We start from the raw sequence: 17,430 nt of genomic DNA, 5'->3' as shown, positions 1-17,430 counted from the left end.
TTTATTTAAACATTTGCTCCTGGGTCATCAGGAAAGGAACAACTTACAAAAGATCCAAGTGGTTTAAGACCATCCATCCAATGTATTTTTGCAATAAGGCTACACTTTGAGGAACTCTGGAATTAAAAACATCCTTAGATTTCTTTCTAGATACACTTATGAAACAGACAGATATGAAACAAGGGTCTGGTCATACAGCCAGGTAATGACTCCGCTTGATCAGTCATTTTATTTTAGGCTTGGCAAAAGCAAAGCATAACCCAGACAAGCCAGTGCTACTGTCTGTTCAGGCTGTTGTCAGAAATGGTTATGGAAGACCTAAGAAGTTTGTTAAATTCCAAAATATAAGCAGTTAATTGAACAATCTTGATTTGGCCTAATGGTATGGCTGAGCCCCACATGCTCAGTCCTTACCAATAGATCCTTAACTGAGCTGCTCTGTTAGCCTTCTTGATCTTGTGTTTTTATGCCATCTTGCCAAGCATGACAGTGTTTTCTGGGACCTCTTTATTATCCTGGAGTGCAAGCCACAAGAACAACTTTGCTCTCAAATGATTTTAAGTTCCAAGTGAAAACCAGGAAGTGACTATTGAACACTGGGAAGAGGACAGGTATTTTGCTGGCTTTTTCCTTCATCTGGGAGCTGCCTGTGCCAGCAAAGTCAACTGTGGAAGCTAACAGCACAAGTAAAATTTGCCTGAAATATTTCAAATATACTTGCAAGAGGGCAATTTAAAGCTCTGATCCCCTCCCTTCACCCTGCAAAGGGGTTTTGTCAGCAGAACAAAGGAGTCTCAAAAAATGTGTTTAATTTTTTTTTTAAAGCAAGTTAGGAATTCAACTCTACTGTAACAGATTTTTAGTAAGATCAAGATATTTACACTTCTTAATACAGCATAGCTCAGTTACCCTTCAGTGAAGGTTTTATAAAATATATTCTAAAGCAAAGAAAACAAATTTTGCAACATCACTTACAACCTTGTCTTTCAGAAAAGGTTCTTTTAAAATGTTTCATGGAGAAGTTGTCATTAGCTTCTCCTGCCCAGAAAATATCTTCTTCTTGATCAGTTCCGCCCAATTTGCCACACTGAACTCAGTGCTTTGTTCTTTCCAGCTCATCTCCCATCCTCTCTGCCCTTTACAGCCATACCTTAACAGCTTTGTCACTTCCCTCCTGAGCAGACAAGGCACCAGCATTTTAAAATCCTAAAGATGTATCTCTCATTTCTGTTGAATCTTCCAGAAGTACTTCCACAGCTGTGTTTGTAGGCTGAACACACTGATTAAGATTTTTTCCTCCTATTTTCTTATTAAGCCTCACAGAAAATTTTACTTATTTGCACTTTCAAAGCAGGAAGCTCTGGGGACAGAAGTGTAACAAATATAAAGGTCAAGGAGTGCAGCAGACAGGATGCAGTGCAAACAGTTTCTTCAAGAAATCACAGGAGTAATAAAGGAATGAAAGAAGTGGCTTTTAAAAGATGTGTCTTAATCCTGAAAGGTGCTACGAAAACTGTGGTCAGACATGGTTTTTGGACTAACCATCAAAGAATACATGGGAATTTACCTGCTTCAAAAGCTATTTCATCTACTGAAGTCCAATATGGTAAAGCAACTTGACTTTATGTACTTTGTATTGTAAGTATGCTTAGAAACAAAACTAACTCAATCTTATTTTCAACGTGCTACCAAGCATGTTAACTACTGAATCCAACTAGACTGAAAAATGGGAAATTACCTTGTACCTCAGCAGTCAGCATGGTTACTTTGAACAACAATTATGGTTATCAAGCTCATGATGGTGTTGTTTGAATTGATTTTAAAATTAGGCTGGAAAAAAAAAAAATCATCCTGAAAAGAGGCTGCAAGTTTCCTTATGCCAATAATAAACTAAGTTGACAGAGAATATTGTTTCCTCCCCACCTCTAGAACTGTGACAACATGACAAAGTAACAAAGAACATTAATTTGGGGGCTTTATTTAATTTTTCTTCTTTTTTTTTTTTTCTTTTTTTTTTTCTTTTTAAGATGCTACATAGTCAAACAGGATTGGTCTTTTACGGCATAGGACTAGTTTACTACTAATATTTTTTCTCCTAGATAGACTTATTTACATACAAAAACAGTTTCCTGACCACTGTTTCTCCAATGCTCAGATGATCAAAACTCCCAACAATTGTGTAGTGCCCAAAACACCAGGAGGCAGAAGAATCTTGCATCACTACAGCAGCAAATTTTTAGTTCTAGTCACTGGCTTTAAACAGGTGCCTTTTCATACCATATAGTATTAGTCAATTCTGTAACAATAAGGAAACATGAGATGAAATACATTAAATAAGTTAAATATGCATTAAACATCTCTGAATAACATTTTAATTCAACTAAATGAACCAACAGCAATGTAGCTTGGTCCCTTTGTGAGAACAAGGCATTGACCTTTATTCCAAGTGAGCGCCACACCAGCCAACAGACGCCTCTTCATGATGCCTTAGCACATTCAGCTTTGCCACATACAATTCTTTTCAGCTTCTCACTATTCATTTAAGTGCCAAGAAATTGGTAACTTGCACAGAGTTGAAGACACTGACAGAAACTGTTAAATTTATGAGCAGAATGGTGGATTAACATATTTTACAGAAGTTATCAACACCTCCTGCCTAACCCAGCTCCAAACATCCAGTAGGGCCAGCTCCAGCAGTGGAGCAATATGTTCTACTTTTCCTTTTTTTAATTCTTTTTTCTCCTTTTTTTTTTTTTTTTTTTTTTTAATTTTTTTTTAAAAAGAGGTAATCCAGCAACATGTACCAGGGTCTAAGAATGTTTAAAATGACATATACAATATTCCATTGTAGTGTTAAATCATGATTTTCTCCCCCTCTTCATCACTGAAGCATATTCTCTTTCAATCATTGTACATTTTAAACTTTCTAGATTATGTTACAGAGTATTTGTGCAGGGGTAATTTAAAGGCAAGACCTGTGAGATGTCATACATTAATTTTTTTTAAACATTGTTATGAATAAATTTAATCCAATGATATGGCAGAACCATCAAACCAATTAACAAATTTCCAGCATGCTGCCTCTACAAGGCTATTTTTCCTATAATTACACCAAAGACAAAGAACAAAACCACCAAAGCAAGTAGTCTGGAGCTGAACCCTTCATCCTTGACAACTGCTGCAGAAGCAGATATTGGGTTGTTTGTCTGGGGTGCCTTCCTCATCCGCAGTCCATCTTCTTCCTAAAGGAAGAGATATTGATTACTTCTGCTGAAAAAAAAAGCTGTAAATATTCACCCGTCATGTTTATTTTAGGTGGGCACACAACAATAGGCAAAAGCTGATTTACAGATAATTTAGAGCTATATTTCCTGGACTGTCCTGAGAATGAAAGGGTAGGAGAGAAATTCTGTATCTACTTGACCAACAGAGAAAACAAACCACAAGCTCCTGGAAGTTTTCTCCTGCTGACTGAGGCAACAGGGGAAGCAATGAGGAAGCTTGCAAGAATACTTGTCCTAAGCCAGGACACAGCTCTGGAACTTTAAAAAATGGTGGAGGGAATGGCATGAAGATGCTTTTTTCTTGTTCAGTAAGCACATATAGTAATGTTGGGGAGAGACTGCTTTTCAATACAACTAAAATAGGTTGTGATAAATATGCAACTTTAAAGCAATTATACTCATCATTCTTAGTTAAATGTCACAGGCACATTTTACCAGCATTTGAAGGGAAATCCATTTCCCTCATCATATTAAAACTGACATTTTGACATGAAACTGATGGCAATAATTAGGCTATTTTTCTGGTATGAGTTTGACAGCTCTCTTGGTTTAAAAATGTATGAGACAACAGACAAAACATCATAACATCAGATACTATTGTTTCAAGTGGAGACGTGGCCCTGATCTTGGTCTAAACTGCTGTGCAGCAGGGCTGTGTGTTAGCACACTCCATTCCACAAACAGAGCACTTAGGAGAGTGAGTCCTCTGTGACCTAATTTGTATACAGCTGAAGCAGTGTTAGACTTTATGTGATCCTGTATTATCCTGTGAAAGTGTAAGATACTGAAACAAAAGGCTCCAGTCTATGATTTGAAAATACTCAAGAAATAAAATTGTAATAAAAGTTACCACAGCCTTAAAAATTGTCAAATAAATGAAATTTAAAAGGCTCAGTATATCAATGTTTCTCACTTCTGAATTTAAAGGGGCACCTCATGTTAAAAAAAAAATTATTTATTAAATGTCACAGATCACCTGATACCTCACTACTGCAGTAAGTCTGGATGGGGACAACTGACTTTTCTAAGCAATAAAATGTTGTTTATCTATGTAGTAATTTTACAGCTAGTAACAACACATTTTCATTTAAAATATTTACACTTCCTTCTGACAGTGACTCTAGCACTGTCTGGTGACACTGACAGCACCTGGTGGCTGGCAGTAATTTAACATTGCTTTCTGATGTGTGACAGATTTTTCTAACACTGCATAAAGGGAACAAACAGCTCACTGCTTTAAGATGTCACTGTGAGATATCAGCTCAATTCTAGCTATCTCCTGTAGAGTGTTTACTCAAGACTAATTTCCAATAAAATAAAATAAATCATAGAGTACTTAGAGTATTGTGAGATGCTGGCAAAACAAGAACACAAGGTCATGTCTTAGATATATGCATATATTATTTCTATGTGTAAAATTAAACTGGTTTACAAATGTTTATTAATTTCTTCATGCATCAGCCAGCCAAGAAGCCTCAGCTGATGGAACAGAGTTGCTTTTATTGGGCTCCAACAGTCACAAATTCCAAATTACCACTGGTGCCATTATTTATGAAACTAGACATTTACAACAAGCAGCATTACTGTAAACTGTTTTTCAGCACAGTGATAAAGACTACTCATTAATCTGATTTCACAGAGATGTGCTGGATATGACAGGAAGCATGTTTCCTATTAAATCTGTCTCACTTTGGTTATTTCACCTGCATATTATAATATTACAGGTGCTATTACTAAAACAGTCAGTATTTGCACAATACTGCCCTCAAGCTCTCATCAGACTGAGAAAATGGCCAAATTCAACACTGAATGCTTAATTTAGACTCAGAAAATTAGGTGGGAAATGAAAAAAAAGAGAATTCATTACTTCAGGTTGCTATCCAATCAATTTCTCTGACAGCATGCTCTTTTCAAAGACAGCATTGACTTCACCACTTTTTCTCAGTTTTTCTAGAAAGAAATCTAAATTATCTGTTATTTTATAGACAGCATTAAAATACGGTGCCAAGGTCAGGTAACCAAACCTGAAAGGCTTCTTTTTCAGGAAAGGTCAATCTGTAAAAGAAGAAGAATCTTTACCTTAAACTGTTTATTCTCCTCTCGTAACCTCTGAACTTCTACTTGAAGCCTCTTATAGTCTTCCATTACTTTCTTAACTTCAGTGTCATCCAAAGAAGAACTTATTGATTTAGACATAACAGAGGAATCTGTCTTTGTTGCAGTTGTGGATACAATTTTATTTATTTCTATGTCATGCTGTTAAAAAAGGATAGAGTGATTTTTGGTTAGTTATTAACACCACACCACACACATCTGGTATTTAGGATGAGACACAGGTAAAATTGTCTGTGCACACCTGAAACATGCCTGTATCAAAAGACATAAACAACATTTGTTTATACAACATACACCTAATTGCCCCTTTCTGTTCCACAGAAAACACCAGATCAGCAGCAGTAAGTGCAGACAGAATAACCTCAAGTTTTAAGTCTCTGCACAAATAGGAAAGGAAATATCCTTTTCCACAATATGAATGGGAGTGTATTTGCTCAAAGTCTCTTCTGATTCAGATTTTTTCATTCCTCTCATCACACCACTAAGACAGGGAAGTATCCTGGCCTCTAACATAAGCACCTGCTTTTAAAGGAAATGTTTGCTGTCTGGAGCAGGTGGAGCAGCCACAGTGAGACTACAAAGAGTAGTAGTAGCAGTATAGTACATTAGAACAACACTTAATGGTAACTACAAGCAGTCCAGTGCAAGGTAGAACAATTGTGCCTTCAGTACCTGCACGCCAGGCGACAGCTTTCAATCTGCTGAATTCATTAGCAGTTCTACATTTGACACCACATAGTTCCACTAGAAATTAATGAGTTCATTACCTTAACAGAAAAGAACTCTGCAATATTATAGCTACTAATTGCTCATAACCCCTAATCAGTTTTCTACCAATTTATTGGCTAAAATCAGTGTCGTATCAAGGAAGCAAAGGGGAACACTGGACAGGCAAATTTATATTGGTGACTGTTACAATTGCTTTAGTATAAACTCAAGCTTTATCACCATCCATCAGCAGCTTTCAAACTTTTTAAAAAATTTTTTTATCCTGTGATCTTTCACTAAATAAAAGCAGATCAACTCAAAGATTTTTTGTGCTTGTGCTGCACTGACACTGTTGTTCAAATAATTGTTAGTTACATTAAGCATCACTAAGATTATAAATAGCTTGTGTTTTCAAAGGGTGATGCCATCCAGCCAGCGAAACACAGAGTTCTGTCTATTGATTATATGGCTGTCTGTATAAACGTGCCATTTTGCATGATTTGCTGTGGTTTTAAGTTAAAAACACTCAATATGCATCTGAAAATACTCACAGGCTTATCGTTTTCTGCTGGTAGCTCAAACACACACCTAAGTTTCGAATCCATGAGTTCTTCTGGTTTTGCTTCCTTCCACTGGAATAATTTAATATTAGTTTAATATTAAATAGATTAGTATAATAAGAAAGATGGAATCTGCAGCATATTATGTAAACAAAACACATCACCTTACTCAGGAAATTCCACAGGTGTTTATCATGCTACTATTGCCACATACATGATGAATAATGAAACGAAATATGTTACTGAGTGGTACTATAAAGAAAGACCTGATCCTACAAAGGAAATCATTCTAAATAGTCTGAAATTTACACAGGTAATTTATGAGATACCTGGGAACTGTGCAAGAGTAATTAGCATAGATAGGGGGAGCTATGGTCCTGATTAAAAAAAAATAAAAAGAGGGTGCATTGAAAGGAAGGGAACAATTAAAAAACCCAAATTAGTAACACTGTTAGCTCTGGAGTATTGGTTCAGCAGAGTTCCTATTCAAGCTTTTCAAATTTCATATGAGGTTTTCTTCCTGCCTGGTATGAACTACAGGACCATTCGTCCCTCTCCTCCTTTTTACTACCTTATTTTTCAGCAATATTGGCTAAACAGTAAGAGATGTGCTACATATCAATAGGGATAGCCTTCCCCTTTCATTCTGCTCTCACCTTCAACTAAGGAGTTTACCATAAAAAAGTTTCCTTCCAATATTTTCTTGGGGATTAACACTCATAAATCTTTGTTGGTATCAGCTGTAACCCTGAACTAGAAAGACTGATCCATAATAGCAATATACAACAAGAAAGTGTCCACATTTATGTGCTAGAGGTCTCACACACTGACCAAACTTCAGGTTGTACAGGACTGCTCAGCACATCTCAAGAAGGTGTCAAGCTATGGCTAACCCCTGTGCAACCTGAAAAAATATTTGACTCATCCTAAATAGCTGAATCGTACTTCAAGCTCTTCTGTGGCTGAAATAAGAATTCTATTTTGAGCTCGTTGGCTGTCTGCAAAGTGTTGAAAGCTTAATAGTGCTCCAGTAATTTGTCTCACCTGTTTATCTGGCATAGGAAGAGATTTGGAGAGTGGTAACAAAACTGAGAACTGAACAAGTGTTATAAAAAAAGAAACTGTATTGGTCTGGAGTGCTCTGCAAAACTGAACAGGACATCCAGGCTCTATCCTAGCAGACTAACATTTTTCGTGGGATAAAGTAAACCATAAATCATAAAAATTAAAGAGTAAAAGAAAGGCAGACTGGCTTATCTCTCTAGTGATGTAGACTTTTTATTACTATTGCTGTTTCTCCCACTGGATCCTATTTTTATATCATTAAAGAAATATAGTTCCATAAATCTCTTTTAGAGTACTGTAGCCTTAAAAAGTTATTCAGAAGGTGATGCATATTGTAAAGACTACAGTAAAAAAAGCCATGATCCATACCCTCAGGATTTTGGGGGGTAGCCTTTTTGGTTTCTAAGTAATACACAAAAATACAAACACACAACTGTGAGGGCCTGGTTCTTGCTGGGAAAAGGAACTGTGCAAGAGACTCAAGACTGAGAGTACCAGCACAAAATATGACATGCCACAGATTTAGAATATATTCTAAATGTTCTTACATATAAGAACATATAAGTTCAAGACAGCCCTTCTAAAAACTGTATATCTTGAAAAAAAATACAACTAATTAACTTTTGTTTCCTGGCTTGGAATCCTATTACTGACAGCATTCTTAAGAAGAAACCACAGATACTAAACATTGCTTTCAGTGCAAGATTCTTAGGGCTTGATATAAACAGAAAACACCTTGACATGCACAGAAATGGAAATGTGGCAAAGCTTTCAAGGAACACTCCAGCATGGTTTGACAACAACCCTTAAGCAAAAGGTCTTAAAAATTATACAGTCAGAAAGAAATCCATTTAAATTAATTTCAATACTTACTACTGCTTCCATATCTGAAGTATCAGCTGGAGCAAACATAGACTGAACCATAAACTTGTGTTTACTTTTCTCATTAGGGTCATAGTCAAAAGGCTGTAGCATCACTGCAAGAAAAAGCCCCAAAAACATGTTAACATTAATCTGATGCATAGTCATGCACTGACAATACAGTTACCAGATTTGAAAATTTGAAAACAGATTTGAAAACATTAAAAAAAACATTTCTATAAGTTTTCAGGCTGTATGTCTGTTATGACCAAAGAAGCAGCTGAGATCAGGAACATCACTTAAACCAAAATTTTAGATGAACATAAGAGAAAAAGACTCCTTCAGTCTAGATTTTTGTCTAAGTGTTCAGGAAATGCTGATTACTATATAATATTCTGTACACAGCTATGGCAAGATAATAATAGTAATTTATAGTGAATAATTTACATACTGTCTGGGACAGAGGGAAAAACTCTCCAAAAAATTATTTTTTTTTTTAATTTTTTTTTTCCTTCTTCCATTCTTGGGCTAGAAGTAATGAGCTGGCATTTTGGACAGTCAAACACCATATTACTGACAGTGACTGCAAAAAGCTACAGAGGCAAAGCAAAACATTTTAAATTCTGAGGTTCAAGTCTCCAGATGGAAATTTCCTCTACAAAGTTTAAGATACTCCTGGTATCTGTTCTATCAAGTACAAGCATTTAAGCTTCAAAAAAATAAGCTGCTGAAAGTCTGTTACCAATTTATAACTGGAAGTTTATGGTTAAATGCTTTATTATATAAACTTCACCTCCAAGAGGTAAACAAAAATTAATTTATCTACACTAAAGAAAACAAACCAAGAACAATCTCAAACATTCCAGAAAATACTTATGCAAAAAATTACTGTGTTCAGAGGACAGAGCAAGGAATGGCAGGTTTAAGGTGTGTGTGCTTTTGGAGGTTTTTTTTTTAGTATTATGAACTTCCATGTCTGTTGTTTTTGGGTGAAGAACTAACATGTTAAGCAGCTTGAAGAGGGAGAGTTGTGCATTTCAATTGCATAGAATATTATTTAATCAGTGGTCACTTAATACCCTTACATTTTGCAAATGACACTGGGATATTCAGCTCCTGTGACATTAACAAATAGGATAATCAGAACTATCCACTGGTTATGGAACTTCTCCAGATCTGCAGTTTTAACCATTTGCTTTGCTGAGTGCAACTGAAAACTCATTTGAAAATCATTATATCCCAAATGATAGTGTTGAAGCCATTCTTGAACACCAAACGATCTCTGCTCTGAATCCCATTCACTGAATCATAAGAGCAAGCAGCTACAGAGGGCCTGACAGAACAAATGTTGTTAGCATTTGTATTTTTACATCAACATGTGAAAGCCACACTGAAACAAATTGCTCAGCAAAGGTCTTCTAAGCCAGATGGAAAACTCAAAAATATGCACTTTGTTCAAGAGAAAACCAACCCCTTTCAACATTTATTCACATTCTTTAAGGGTGTTTCTGTGAAAGATCCATTCCATGTAAGTGCCCTAATTTCTGGAGAATTTGCTACTGTGAATGTGGCTCCTTCATTTGGACTGGAGATTCCATTCCTTATACTAGAACTACCTGAAAAGATAGTACAAAATGTCTTATCACATCAGCTATCTCATCTGGTCAAAAGCTTTTGACCAGCTTGCATCCAGTACCCAGAGTTCCAAGAAACAGAATGATTAACATGATCTTCAAGTTTACTAACACCAGTATCCATCTGGCAGATACTTATTTCAACCTCTTCCTAAACTGATCACCCTACAGCTAAAGCACCAGAAGTATTCTAGCACAAGCAAAAACTGCAAAGTCATTGAGAGATCAATGGAATGAGAAATAACACAAGTTCTATTTGTTAGCCTACTTTTCTCTTCCAAAATTTAAACACAAGGTACTGACCTTATGTACATCCTGTTCTGGCATGTTTCTAAAGAAATGGATACCAGTTTTCTCACTCTCCTCTTATACCCTCTGTATTTTACATAAGGTTCTTGAGGACAGCAGAAGCAGTGACAACCTAACATGTTCTTTCCTTCTCCTACAACAGTTTACAGGCAAAGCTAATAATGTCAGAAGCATTAAACTCTTCTAGCTTTCCAAGAGTAAACCTGCCTTCTCAAGGAACAGACGAAATCTGAAGCAAGGGATATGGAAGGAGGCAAAACTCTACCCCAAACACCTGCTAGGATCTAGCACTCCCTTCCAAGAGCAGAAGGAACAGAAAAGTCTCCCTGCTCAGCTAGTCAGCAACTTTCCTCTAGTTTCCATCTAAATTTATCAATGGCCTGTTTACTTGGTCCCTGACCCATATTGCCCTTGTGCTTCAATATCAAAGAAGGGGAAGAGTCACTTCTAGTGCACTCCAAGACATAAATCACAGTAACTCTTGGCCTTCTGGTAAACTAAAGAAGCCAGACTAAGTGGGTCCTCTCTGGGCCAGGCTCCCCATTCATTCTCTGCACCTGTTCTGCCTGCACTGCTCTATATATGAGCTACTCTAATTATACAACCAGGAAATTTTACTAGTGCCTCCAACAACAGCAGTAATACTCTCTTATCTCTTCCATTATCCATTCCCTTTGCACGTACTGCATTTGTCTTAGTCAGAACCACATTCTGTCAGCATCCTGGTAACCCTACCCAGCCTCCTTCACTTAATCTTGTGATTATAGCAGGGGTATTTTATTCTCCAAGTACATGATTTTGCAGTTTTTCTGATGAAACTCATCCTCTGTTTCTCTTACTGTAGCCTCCAAGGGCACCCAATTCTGCTACGTATCTTCAGCCTCCCAACTTAACTTCATCATCAGGGTTTTCTGTGAACTCTTTCTGTGCCAAAATTGCTTATAAAAGCATTAAACAAGATCAGTACCAAGAACTATTCTCAAGAAATGCCACTAGTAGCTTCCTGGTATTACATTTCCATCCACCACATTGCTGTTTATTCTTTAAGTAGCCAATTCAATAGCCCAAGAATCTATTTTTCTGTTCTAGCTTCATGGATATTTTTCCCAAATGGCACTGAAGGAAATTCCTGATAGCCAGGATAGATCACTCTTACCACACTTGTATCACCTTTACATACCCCAACCAGCTACAGGCACAAGCCTCAAGCTCACTGTGTAATCTGATCAGCCCTACCTACTAGAGATGAGCAAAGGACACTTGTATGTACAGAAACAGGTAGAAACTACTGTATCACTTCACATTTGTTCCATGTTTACATAACTCTTTCTGTAAAAAAATCAGTAATTCTAAAAATGTTGAATCTATGAAGATAACATAGCAACCAAGGGATAATATCAGCTTCTCCCTATTTTTAGGATGCATGTTTTGACTGCTCTTTTTCAGTGGGGCACTGCATGGATGGTACCATCTGTACTTCCTCTCTCCCCTGTTATGCACCTATCTGCAGACTCATTAGCATCTATATGAAATTTTCACTTTTCCTTTGAAATCCATTCATGCCTCTTAGTTAGATCTCAACCTCTCGGAAACCACAAAATCAGATATCTTGGTTGAAATAAGACATGTTGGAACAGAAATGGAATGTGTGCAAATACCCTGCTTTTCAAACTACTTCAGACCACAAACAGTGAAATCTGATGACAGCACATGGAGACACTTCCCAACAGTTACATAAACTCAGCTGTTAAAATCACATGCTATAACCTAACAGGTGACAATATGGGCTACAAACCTGACATCACAGCGAGCAGCATGAGCTGGCAGGGCCTTAAATGCAGATATTTAGCAGAAGCTGTGATATGGCATAAGAACTCAGGATGTGACATCCCACTAGAATAGAGCAGGCTTTACTTTTTGTCACATTTCGTATATTTTAAGAGACATTATACTAATCTGAAATAAAATGGAATAACTTTCTGATTGCTGCATGTTTTAGGGCAGAACATATATTTGCAAGAAGATACTACAGAGAGTTTCACAAGAATTTAAAGAAGGCGTTTGGCTACTACAGCCCAAAGAAGATAAGGTTTCTCCAAACTCGGCTTCAGTCAGTAAAATTCTCTCCAATTTTGCCAGAGCTTCATGCCACTATACTTAGGCATCGATTTTTTTTTTTTTTGAGGTGCAGTACCAATGCAGTGCTGCCATGCAGCCTTGCTAAAGCCAGTCAGCAATTCTCAAGAGGACAGACTGCATCTACTAATACAGCCCAATTAGGTTAAGTGTCCAGAAGTTACTACTGAATTAACTGTGTTCTGGTAATTTTTCATCCATAGTATTTTCACTAGGTTTGGAGGACTTCAAAACCTATTTTTATGCTCCATGCAAGATTTGAATTACATCACTAAATAATTTATTCAGAGGCAAAGAAACCAATTCTATTTATTTTTCAATCCATTAACTCCAAAATCAGTCCTCTGTTCTTAAACAACATTATTCCAAAGAAAAAATTTAACCCTTTCTGTGAATCTGAAAATCATCCTGTTCTATAAGTTAATGAAATTTCCCCCTTTGATCCCTCCCTATCTGAAAAATCCTTTCTGTTAATCAGAAACAAAGCCACTGACATCTTTCAAGTCCAAAATTAAGTCCCATTTCACGACTTAAAGGAGCTACCAGCAGTGCATACAGCTCTATTAAGGCGAAATTCAACTTCAGCACATATTAAGACAGCTTCAGCTTAGAATATTATAAAGAATTAACATTTTTAACCCCAGAATTCCATAACACATCTACCTATAAATTTACCTTAATATATGATGTAAAGAACACATGTGTACTGCTTGCATTTTAAAATATGTTAATGTAAGTACAGGCCACTGAGGATTGTTATTTATTACTAGGTTATTATCCACATGAAAATATGCAGAACACAAACATGAGCTTCTGCTGAAATATACCACAGCCATTTGTGAAACTAACTAAATCATTAATCACTACAAATAAGATTAACAGAAAAGGTAAATTTTTCAAAGCTATTTAAGCAAGAGCAAAGCATGGGTTGGGGTTAGCACAGCAATCTCTCACAATAGGGTACTTCAAGTCTGGGACTAAATCCATATTCTATCTGGTTTACTGCTGAGAAGAGTCAGAGTGGAAAAGCAGGTAAGGTGGAGGCATGCTGGTGGTATAGGTAAGATGGCTTCTACACCACTTGCCTATACTATGTGCTGCACAAGGTAGAGCAAGGGGTCATTGTAAGCAGAACTTCAAGAAAACAGTCAAAGCTGAGACCAAGATGACATTTTAAAAAGCATGGCATGTGCCAACAAATGAAGTGGGCTTTTAATTCCAAAAGTTCATCTGAAAGATGAAAAGAATCCACATCATTATAGCATAAAGATAATTTATAGCTAGAAACCATGCTAATTTTCATTATCACTTTATTGATTTCTGTGCATTTAATATGCTTGCCTGAAGCTAGTACAGATGACACAGCTTTACTTGAGAACTCGTACTGAGAAAAAGAAAATCTTAATTACTCTGTATAGAGCTTTTGAATTTACATATTAGTCATTTCAGAGCTTGCTGGATATGTGCTAGCCCTCTCCTGAAAAAGTGCTTTGCCTGACATAAACAGACAACAGTTTACAGGATTAGAGTCTCTATACATTACAGTGCAAAGTATTTTTGTGATCAATTTTTATTTTGTTGAAGTAAGCTCCTTAAAGGTGAGGTGTTCAAATATTTTACACTTTATTAAGTAATAAACCTGAAGTCTTGATTTTTACAATTTGCTTTTTTTTCAAGTCAAAAGCAGCAGTTTTAGGTCCAAAATTTTTTTACTCTAGTCTAGATAAGTTGGTAAGACTCTAATGGCAAACTAAATTACCCATGGGTAAGTAATTTTTCTTATTATACCAATATTAAAATATATTAAAAATAGTAAAACGAATCTGCATGTTTATAGGAATAATTTTCTTAACTAAAAAGTCAGTCTTTATTCATAAAGTATGCCAGTATTACACGTTTTGATAGAATTCTTTATTAAAAACATGGATTGGAGAAGTCATTGAGAAAATACATTACTTTCAAGCATGTATCCTCAGCAAGCTAATGTACTGACATTCTGTTTAAGAGAAATATTCAACACTTAAAGCTTCTGAAGTAAGCCACTTCTTTACTTTTCCATTACCAAACTTAGGCAAGTCAAGAGCTACTGACTCATTAAAGAACATCACTAACTTTTTCTATGGAACAGCAAAGATTCAGTCACTTGACATTTCTAACACCAAAGCATACTGCATCTTCAAGGAACACAAAAGAAGCATGGTTTGAAAGTAAATGCTTTCATTATTGGTTATATCTGGCAGTTTGGCAATAGTCTACATCTGTCTAAACTGGTGAGGCTGCAATCCAGTGAGTTTTATTCTGACTTTAATGTACCCGACCAAGCACTTATTTGACCCTGCAGTGAGCTTGTTCAGGAAGTTAAGCTGGCAAAAAACTAACAGTACAAAAATAATCCCACAGGGAGGGCAGGGCTGATTTGGATAGGCTGGCCAAGGCTGTAAGTGAACAATATAAATAATTTATGTATTTCTCCCTGCCACTTACCCCAACAAGATGTAAAAACAAATCTGTTACTGCTTGACCAGGAATAACGAAAGTAAATCTATGAAATGGCTGCTTGTCCATGAAATCTCAGTCTTTTGCTTTTAAAAACATTCAACAAAATACTTTCAGATTAAAAAAGATTCTTGGAATCAATATTCCAAGAAATAATTGATTAGAAGAAACTAATATCAATCACCAAAAAACTACTTACCAGAAACATTAATTGATGTTCCTGCATCAATAATTCCACTGTTAGGCCTTACACAGTATCTACGTGGTGCTGTGGTCTTAACTTTGAAGCACACATTTCTGTCTGTAGGATTCCCTAGTTTCAGATTTGTGGTGACAACATCTGTGAAAGGACCTGAGGAAGAGAGCAAAACCAGATATGAAGTCACACAGAAAGTACTTTCAAGCAGAGTCTAAGCAGGCTTTAATTCTCTCTTCACAAATCTTGTAAGGTAATTAGGTGTTCAACTTCCACCTATAGCACATATTGATAACTGTGCACACCAAGCTGAGGATGCAGTCAGGCTCTGAGCATTCTGCCATGCAGCCAGCATGCTCCAACACTCAGGGCAACAGCTGAAGTTGATCATTAAAAGCAAAACAAAAAGGGAGAAATCACTTGTACATGGTGCCAACACCACCACAAGGCATACAAACAATGCCAAATTCTCTGCTGTATCACACTTACTCCAGTGTTACTACTGAATCCTAGTACAACCAGGGTTACAGGGAGATATATACCCAAATTATAGATGGTAACAGTTTTACCTAGAAAATGGAATGGCTACTACAGATTTAGCTGCATCTGTCAGCTGTCCACAGAAGAAGGATTCCAGCAGGTTCTTAAAAATGCTGTACCATAACCAGCAAGACAAGCATTCAGCGTGCATTCCTTGGGCTGTTTTTGTTTTTTTTCTTGTTTCTTTTTGTTGTCTTGGCTACTAGAAATGATAAGCCCAAAGACATTTTCATAAAATAGCCAGCCTCACCCAAGACAGGAAATAACCACGTGGGAATAGAAAAATTCTTGGATGCTGAGGGCAGTGGCAAAGATTTCTGTATTAGAAAATACCAGAATTAACCCTCTGTCAAGTTCTGCAACATCAAGTGCAGGTGACTAAATTTCTCACGAGCTCACTACACCTAGATGAAACTGCCCAAATACTTTTAGTTAGAGGAAAGGCTATTTTATAATAAAAGGAATAGAACCACACTTTGATCAACTGCCTTCTGCATTAAAGTAATTAATTTGATGTCTGAATAAAGTATCTTCATCTGTCCTGAGGAGTAAAAGCAAATTGATAAAAAAACCAAATCAACATTGAACATTTCCCTGCAGAAATGACAGCCCTAAAATTTAAAAATGGTGAATGATGATGATGAGAAAAAAAAAAAAAATACTGGCAGGCAACATTCCATGATCCTCCTCTTGCATCATGGTTGGCTCTAAGGAACTTGAATTTGCTTCCTTTTCTGCAAATTCATCACATAAATTTGTCTCCTAGGATGACATTTAATACAGCCATAAAATTCCTACAGTACTGCAACCTTTATCCTTGATTCACTTGTTTTCAGTAATTAGAAGGGAAAAAAACCACCAAAACAACTCCCCACACAAACCCCCCTAACTGGACCATATGCAGCACCATCTCTGCCTGCACTCTGACCAAGCCAGCTTTGTATTTACAATGCAACCCAGTCGAAAAGAAAAATAAATTGAAGAAATAAATGTTTCAGATCCCAAGACAAAGATTGCACTAAAGCTGTGTCTGGAGAAACACTGAAATGTGAAAGAGAATGAAATCAGAGCTGTCAACTTTTCTGTGTTCTGCATGTGAGAGACTGAGTGTAACAGAAAATAACTGGTTAGAACAAGCCATGAGTTGCTAAAGAAGTTTAAAAAGCCCAATTATTAGACAAATCCAGCAAAAACTGCACAAAACCAATAGAGGATCATCAAGGTAGCTCTAACTGGAAGAAGCCCTAACATTTCAGAAGAAATGGTGAAGCATTAAGGATGTGCCTTTACTAAACCACTACAGCTTGAGGAATTCCAGCACAGGAGAGTTGTCTGTACAAAGTCCTACATATGCAGCTGCATCCTCAACAGTGCTTTACCAGTCTACATGCTGGGATAGATTTCCTGTGGGAAATACTATGTTTTTACTTGGCTGCTGCAGGAATGCATGTGGGATTTCTGCACCCTAGCACAGAGTTGCTGTTTGTAATAGTAATATGACAACAATTCTGTGTGTAAAATACTTT

The 17,430-nt window shown here is 36.6% G+C and overlaps 1 protein-coding gene across 1 annotated transcript in view; it reads right to left on the bottom strand.

Annotated features, from left to right (window-relative positions):
* Positions 1–1,966: 1,966 nt before the first annotated feature.
* VAPB (VAMP associated protein B and C) overlaps positions 1,967–17,430 on the bottom strand; it is a 29,711-nt gene continuing 14,247 nt past the window's right edge. Inside the window, exons 2-6 of the mRNA XM_030462785.1 lie at positions 15,368–15,520; positions 8,606–8,709; positions 6,659–6,739; positions 5,364–5,540; positions 1,967–3,242 (exon numbers count right to left, since the gene is read on the bottom strand). Of these exons, the coding sequence (XP_030318645.1) occupies positions 3,084–3,242; positions 5,364–5,540; positions 6,659–6,739; positions 8,606–8,709; positions 15,368–15,520 (674 nt within the window). The 3' untranslated portion in view covers positions 1,967–3,083. The remainder of the gene's footprint in view (positions 3,243–5,363; positions 5,541–6,658; positions 6,740–8,605; positions 8,710–15,367; positions 15,521–17,430) is intronic.

Source organism: Calypte anna, chromosome 20, assembly GCF_003957555.1.
Source record: "Calypte anna isolate BGI_N300 chromosome 20, bCalAnn1_v1.p, whole genome shotgun sequence".
Taxonomy (NCBI): domain Eukaryota; kingdom Metazoa; phylum Chordata; class Aves; order Apodiformes; family Trochilidae; genus Calypte; species Calypte anna.
This window is presented reverse-complemented; position numbering and strand designations above follow the sequence as displayed.